Raw genomic sequence first — 8,287 nt, 5'->3', positions numbered from 1 at the left:
CAACAGCTGAGCTGTAAACAAACGTACTGAGAAAACAAGTTTTTAATAAAATCTTTGTTTTTATTAAATGAATATGTAGTGTAACAAATATGTAATATATATATATAAATTATTTAATATATCATTTATATATTAATTTCTTGATACATGGTTGAGTGTAATTTTTCTATACAAACAGAATGGAAATATAAAAAATTACACATGGAAATTTATTTAAAACTTAGAAGGGTTCCAATAAAAATGAAAACGCGTCGCTTTTGGCAAAAAAATTAACATTAAAAAATTATTATCGTTATATTTTAAAAATTGTTATAAAATATATCTATAATACAACTAATTTGCACGTTTTGGCAATTGATAAATAGGAGTAATAATAAGCAATACTGAGTGACAGCAAGTATCGTCGCACCAAGAATTAATGTTCCTAATGATGTGTATACCTTCTTTAACTTATTTTAAATCATTTACAACACTAGAATTTTTAACTATTAATAAGAGTCAAGCATTTGGTTGAAGTCTTCATTTGTTATTCGGCATTGTTAGCCGGTGGTTGCGTTTTTTTTATCGGAAGGTGTTGTGTGAAGCTGTAATAAGTGATACGCAAATATTAAAAAAAGTTACGCGCTCAACAAATTTTTGCAATTAACGCTATTCGGATTTTATGCAGTTCACTTTTTGTGAAGTGTAGTGGTTATAAATAATGTCGAATGAGCAAAACGAAGAATTACCAACTTCGTCTGCTAATACTGAAGTAAGATTTTTAAATTTTTATTAAATTTGATAATATTCATTTTGTATAATAAATACAGGGAAAAATTATTGATACTACATCAGATCGCACATTTGCTAAATATCGTTCACTTATAATATCCGAGTGTGGTTTTAAAATAACCACGACGGAAAGTTATTTGAAGCGTCTTCAAAATTTACGCAAAGAATTGACTTACATTAACGAGACAGATTGGATGTTTGAGCCTTTGGACAAAAAACCGTCTCAATAAAAATAAATTGCTTTTTATAAACAAATTCAAATTCAACAACTAAAACAAAATGTTTACAATACTCAAGAAAATTTGGGATTCTTTCGAACCCGCAGATAATGCACGGGACAATTTTAATAGGCAAACTGAACAGCTTGAAACTATAATTTACAAACAAGAGTGTCAAAATATTGTCAAGCCATTATATGAAGCCCAAGATGAAAAAAAAATCGAAAAGAGTGATTATTACAATGGTACCGGTAAGTATTTTATTACTATGATAAAAGTTTTAAAATTTTTTTGTGATTTAAAAAAAAGTGCTGACAAGTAAAAAATAAACTGACAGCCATGTTGCTCGAATACTTCTAGAACGTAAATTTAAACTCAAAACGTTTATATCATTTTATTTGCTAATTAATAACAATAATAATTTTGTAACTCATAATTATTTTAAATGAATTTTTTTAGTGTATTTATATTTCTGTGAAAGAACTAATTTTATTTAGAAAAACAATGTTATGTTCAACGCAATATTAAGTAACATTCGGTAGATATAGTAGGTGTGTTCTACAAGCTAGTCATAGTAAAACAAAAGTAAAATTTACACGAAAACACTCGAAAATTTGCTGGTGGAACGCACTTGTGTATAGACAGTGTTACTCAAAGTTACTATGAGTAGGTCGTGGAACAGACCTAGTATTTGCATACTCTTAATACAAGTTGCTGTCTATACTAGTTGACCCAGCGCAATGTAAAGTTGCTGCCTACAGTGGTTGGCCGACTCGCGCTAGAAGTTGCTAGATCCAATTATTGATTCCCTCGCAATATAGAGTCGCTGGCTATAGTAGCGCAGCAATTTAAAATATTTTTCATATAAACAAAAAAATGGTTTCGTTTGTATTTGAAAAATTGAATATTGAAATAAATTTATTTCAATAAAATATATATTCATTGGTTATATACACATTTTTTCTAATTGTTGATTATAAATATTTCTCTTATAGGTATTATCACTTTGTTGAAAGATGATCATGGGATCCTAGATAATAATATTATTTTTGATACATCCGTTGGAGGTGGTTTGGGTTGTGAACTTCGAGTTGGATCCCGTGTGCGTTATATGGCGTACAAAGATGAGGAAGGGCCGGTTAAAGTTTTTAAAATAACAGAAGTTTTGGAAAATTGCTGGGATGAGTCTGGAAATATAGATGAAGAAACTGTAAGTAGTATTAAAAAGTATTGTTTTTAATTTTATATTTAAACAAGCTTAAATATTGCAGCTCAGGAAGCAGGTTGATCAACTTAAATTAGAGAAACCAGATTATTTCGCAGTACATCAACGCAATATTTTGGGTTTGATAGTGGAACGTGCACCAGATTCTATCGTTGTTGATACTGACTATAAAGTTATGACTATAACTTTGGAATCAGTTGAAATTAGTTTTGTGCCACAGGAAGGTGATCGTGTTCTTGTTCATTGTAACGTTCAAAACGACGATAAATTTTTGGACAAACAAGGGGAAATATTGGAAGAAATCGCTGTTCATCCAGCACGTTTATTAAAAAAACAACGCTGTACTGTAACCAAAATAAAGGAAGGTTGGGCTGTCTTAAATAGAGATTGTTATTTAATCTTTGATGTATCTCCTGAAGCCTCTAAACTGCGTATCGGCGATTCTATTATAGCAGATATGGTAGAATGTGAAAGGGTAAGCAATAATTAAATCATATTAATAATTCATGTTCAACCATTATATGTTTTATTTTTATTAAAATTTAATTTTAGAGCACTGTTTTCTAAGCACTCATTTTATTCATACTATATATTAAATTTAAAAACATTTCTCTCTTTCTCACGCTCTTTTTTTAAACTTTTTTTTTCTCATACTCCCTTTCTTATTCTCACTCCCTCTCTTTATATTACTCTCTCCATTTGTAATTCGTTCCTTTCTTTCATTATCATTCTTACTCTTTTTTACACTTCAACTTTCTTTATTTTCTCACTCCCTCTCTCTTTCTAACTCTCTCCCTTTGTAATTCTTTCCTTATTTTTACCTCCTTTTTCTCTCCCTCTCTCTTTTCCTTTATCTCTTTTTCTCTCTCTTCTCTATTTTTTCTCTTTCCCTCTCTATTTTTTCTTTCTCCCTCTCTATTTTTTCTTTCTCCCTCTCTCTATTTTCTCTCCCTCTCTCTCTCTCTCTCTCTATTTTTTCTCCCTCTCTCTCTCTCTCTATTTTTTCTCCCTCTCTCTCTCTCTCTATTTTTTCTCCCTCTCTTTCTCTAATTTTTATCATTCCCTCTCTTTTTTTCTGCCCCTCCCTCTTTTTTCTCCCCCTCTCTGTTTTTCTCTCTCCCGCTATCCTTTTTGCTTTCTCTTTCTTCCTTTATCCCTTCACTCTCTCGCTCTCTCTTCATATATCCTTTCACTATTTCTTTTCTGTCTCTCTACATCTCTTTACTTATTTCCCTCTCGCTATTTCTTTTAATCCTACTCTTTAAAATTGTTATTGAAATATTGTTTTTCTTTTTTAGGGCAATTTCGTGTGGCGGTGTATTAAATTTGAAACTGAAGATATGGCTTACAGCGATACGAAAGCCTTTGAAAAGTCAATGGAATCACAAGTTGTAAAAGTATCAAGTGATGTGCGTCATGTATTCTCAGGTTTACACCAAAAAGTGACTGTAGAATTTACAATTGAAAACAACACAGATGAAGTACTAAAAGTGTTGGCTATAGAATTCTTTGGTAAAAGACAAATCCAAATAAAACTTATTGATAAAGACTTGTGTAAAGGATTCGACATAAAATCGCGTAGTAGTGTACCATTGCGATTCGAATGTGAATCTTTGGTTTTTGGTAATTCACACGAATTCTTTTTAATTCAGTTTCATGGATTTCGTATTAAACGTTCCATTAATCTTACCGTATGTGGAAGTGAGGAAGAGGCAGCGGAATATCGACAACGTGTTCTTGAATTACCTGTACCAATGGCAAATGGACGCTCATCATCACATCGCTCACGATTTTATGCTCATTCGGTTTGGGGACGAAAATGTGAACTTGTTTCGGGTGTCGGTATAGGTCCCAAAAGACGGTTTATAAAGCATCGTATTCCGCCATATGACGTACCTAAACGATTGAAAGAGGCATATCTTACATCAAGGTCAAAAAACGATATGACCGATGGTGTTGAAACGTATTTTCCGAGTGTTAAAGAAGAACTGACAGCACGAAATTATGTAACTAAATTCCAAGTGCTATTGCATTTGGAAGAAATTGAATATTTTGTTACATTCCGCAATTATGATATGGAGCGTGCACATTTCACTCGTGTTGGAGAATATCTATCGTTAGTTATAGAAAATTTAGCTGAACGTCGTCCATCACTTGTACTTGGAGACACGGTACATGCTTCAAATCCTTGGGAGCTAGGTGAACCAACAGCGCGTACGTATGAAGGAAGCATTCATAAAGTCCTCTTCGATCGTATATACTTAAAATTTAATGCTTCCTTTCAAAACAACTATAACGGTGAAGATTACCGGCTAGAATTCTTTTTTTCTCGATATGGCTTTCGTAAGCAACATCATAGTATCGTTAAAGCAGTTACCCACTTGGGAGAAGACTTTCTATTTCCAACTCGTATTAAGACACGTCCAAATGCACAATTAGCAATTAACTTAAATGCAGATGATGATTTAATTTTGGAAGGTAAAAAACACGACTGGGTCAACACCAAATTAAATAGCATACAGAAACGTGCGGTTTACAATATTTTACGTGGGGAGGCCTATAACATGCCATACATAATCTTTGGACCTCCTGGTACAGGCAAAACTGTAACACTCATTGAAACAATCATACAAATTATTAAGCTGATACCACATGCACGCATATTAGTAGGCACTCCATCTAACAGTTCAGCTGATATTATAGCAACGCGCTTAGTTGAAAGTAATGCGTTGGAACCTGGCGATTTTGTTCGATTGGTGTCACAGAACATAATTGAAAAGGAACTTATACCTGATGAACTGCTGCGTTATTGTGCCACCGCAGATATTGGCATAGATGGCACATGCGAGAGTGCGGTATATATAAATAGAAGAATTGCATTTTATTTAAGGTTTTTTAATATTTATGGTTTTTTGTTTTAGATGGTTACTACAGAAAGTGGATTAAAGTTGAGATGTCAGCAAAAATTTCTTGGACGCCATAAGATTACCGTTAGCACATGTACAACACTCGGTAATTTCATGCAAATGGATTTTGGCAATGATCATTTCACACATGTGATTATTGATGAAGCAGGCCAGTGTACTGAGCCTGAAGTTATGATTCCGATTGCCCAGATTTCCAAGGGTAAAGGACAGGTTATACTTGCTGGTGATCCAAATCAACTTCAACCAATTGTTATAAATCGTTTATCAAATGTTTCTGGTCTAGCGCGATCATTTCTGATACGTATATTAGCACACACGCCATATGTGCGTGATATAGCGCGATTTCCATCTACTTCGGGCTTTGATCCACGATTAGTAACAAAGCTACTATACAGTTATCGTGCATTGCCATCTATACTTAATGTATACAACGAATTGTTTTATAATTCGGAACTTATACCTATGGTGCATGAAGTAGAATCAAGAGAAGCAAAGCTACTTAAGCTTGCCAGAAGTTCACTACCAGCTAATGCTAAGTTTCACCCGTCGCACGGCGCGTTTTTCTTTGGTTTACGAAGCGAAAATAAACAAGAAACTGACTCACCATCTTGGTTTAATCCATTGGAAGCAAAACAGGTAATTCATAAAAAAATATCACTTGAGTGTTTATTATGGTATGTAAATTTAAGTGTCGATTTGACATTAAATGATATTTATTTGAATTTCATGTAAAAATTTATTGTCAAACATCTTGAGAGTTACTTAAGACACTTCTCACTTACAAAATTTAAGAGTTACTTAACATAAGTCTGCATTGTAAAACTGGTCCTTAAATTTTTTATGGTTATTATTATATATTGACAACAAAACGAAAATTAAATCCCACAAAGATATATATAACCAATCACTAACGGTCATAGATTCATGTAAAATTAAATATCTGTACTGACCTAAATAATAACATATATTTAAATTTTTATTTATTATAATAATTAATATTATTAAAATATTTTTTCATCGATTTGATTTATCATTTCTTTTCAGATATTCTTTCGTTGTTTACGTTTATATCGTATGAATATACAACCAGACCGAATTGGCATCATAACACCATATGCAAAGCAAGTCAAGCATTTAAGAAATATCTTTCTTAGCGCAGAGATATCCATGCCTAAAATTGGTTCAGTTGAAGAGTTTCAAGGACAGGTAATTACTAACAAACTAATCTAAAAACAATATATAATACAATATATATCTTTTATTTACAGGAAAGAGATATCATTTTAATATCAACTGTTCGTTCAAGTTCACGAATGGTCGCTGGCGATATTCGACATTCCTTAGGATTTGTTAGATGCTCAAAACGTATGAATGTAGCTATATCTCGTGCACGTTACTTGCTTATTGTATTTGGAAATCCTCATTTGCTAATGTATGATCGTTCATGGCGTTCATATATTTCCTATTGCCTGGATAATGACGCTTACGATGGGTGTGATTTACCAGAACACCTGTTTCATAATGATACTTATATTCAAGATGATGGTAGCCTTCAGAGTGAAAAGCAAAATTTAAATGAAGGTGAAATTAATGTTGCTGTTAATGAAAACGGTATAGAAATATATGGAGGCAAATATAAGGAAACCATAGCAAACCAGGAAAAATTTCAAAATATTCACACAAATGATATAGATATTCATGGACATGCTAATAATAATGCCAATAAAGCTGCAAATGTTAGTAACGAATTGCATCAAGAAGATATAATAAATGCAAATAAGGTTAATCAAATTAATCCTCATATTAACCCTTTTAGAAATGATAACAAATTGGTTAAAAATAATCCATTAAATAAAGAAAGAGGAAAGGATATAAATAACAAATCTTTGACATATGTTGATAAGACTCATTCTGATGATCGTGTTAAAACTGATAAATCTACTATTAAAGATATTTCAGTTGTTTCAGAAAAACAGGATGATAATATCACTAACAATAACTCTTAATTCATATAATATAAACTAAAATAACAACACCTTATAGCTTTAACAACACTGAAAGTGATATGTTTTATTACAAACAAATTTAAAATAATTTTAAAATATAATCTTAAAATAACTACTATTCCTCATTGTAACAATATATATATATATGAAGATGTCGCAGAACGTATATAATAATGGACAAATTATAATTACACTATTATTCACTCCAAAAAACACCATTACTGTAATACGATGTGATGTTGTAAATACCTGTATAAACAACGATGCTGCGCTTGCACCTTCCTTCATTCTACATTTGAATCACATTTTCTTTTAAAATAGTTTCTTTTCTTATTTTACCCATTTAATTCACTAATAAAATTAGATTAAATTACATTTCACATTTTGTGATTTATCACAAATAATTTTCAATCACATAAGAAACATTTCTGTAATTGTCATAAACCTAATTTTAAATTGCAAAGCAAACGAATTGAAAGTATTTTTCATATACTAAAAATGTATTTGATTCTCAATATGTTACTATAGTTTAAGAAGAATAAATATATGAAGATTAAAATGTTTTTTTATTTTTTGTAAAATAAATATGAAATATATTTATAGAGTGGTAAAGCGGATGCTCTTATAAATGGATATCTCTTTTAATCATGTAATTTTTCTATTTCAAAATGTTTGTTTTTTACATATATAAAAAAATTTCTGTCATCTCAAGTGGAAAAAATGGTTGGTTTTGTCGGCGTCCACGTAAAAGAGCCTTCACTGGTAACCACTGGATCACTATAGTCTTCAAAAATCTTCTGCAAAGACATTAAAAAAAAAATCCTAAAGATTCTTAATTACGGTAATACCCCCTATAACGCGGTAGGTTGGTTCTGCGTTATAGTGGTATTTCCGTATACCCCGTATACACATGTGCAAAGGTACGCGAAGTTAATTATGTACTGTACAAATCTCCGCGTTATATGAGGGAATGCCCGTGTTATACGGGGCATTGAAATCGCGTAATATGAAAACAAGTTATAGGTAAGGGTACCGCGTTATAGTAGGGATTACTGTAGTTTTAAAAATTCATTTATTTACCGATATTGAAACTATAGCTTATAATAATCATTACGGTACTACTATTATGCATAAGCAACT

General features: G+C 31.6%; 1 protein-coding gene across 1 annotated transcript; it reads left to right on the top strand.

The window, feature by feature from the left end:
* Positions 1-527: 527 nt before the first annotated feature.
* Positions 528-7,319, top strand: LOC119672517 (probable RNA helicase armi). Its single transcript, XM_038083575.1, has 8 exons — positions 528-751; positions 810-1,240; positions 1,985-2,199; positions 2,261-2,689; positions 3,513-5,069; positions 5,136-5,777; positions 6,186-6,347; positions 6,410-7,319. The coding sequence occupies exons 2-8, from the start codon at positions 1,051-1,053 to the stop codon at positions 7,145-7,147; spliced, it is 3,933 nt and encodes a 1,310-aa protein (XP_037939503.1). The 5' UTR covers positions 528-751; positions 810-1,050; the 3' UTR covers positions 7,148-7,319.
* Positions 7,320-8,287: the final 968 nt, after the last annotated feature.

Source organism: Teleopsis dalmanni, chromosome 1 (genome assembly GCF_002237135.1).
Source record: "Teleopsis dalmanni isolate 2A chromosome 1, ASM223713v2, whole genome shotgun sequence".
NCBI lineage: Eukaryota > Metazoa > Arthropoda > Insecta > Diptera > Diopsidae > Teleopsis > Teleopsis dalmanni.
The sequence above is the reverse complement of the archived record's forward strand: the minus strand, read 5'-3'. Positions and strand labels throughout refer to the sequence as shown.

Coding starts and splice junctions, on each gene's coding strand:
- LOC119672517 (XM_038083575.1), top strand. CDS start 1,051: ATGTTTACAATACTCAAGAAAATTTGGGATTCTTTCGAACCCGCAGAT. Junction 1,241..1,984: donor TGATTATTACAATGGTACCG/GTAAGTATTTTA, acceptor TTTCTCTTATAG/GTATTATCACTTTGTTGAAA. Junction 5,070..5,135: donor ATGGCACATGCGAGAGTGCG/GTATATATAAAT, acceptor TTTTTGTTTTAG/ATGGTTACTACAGAAAGTGG.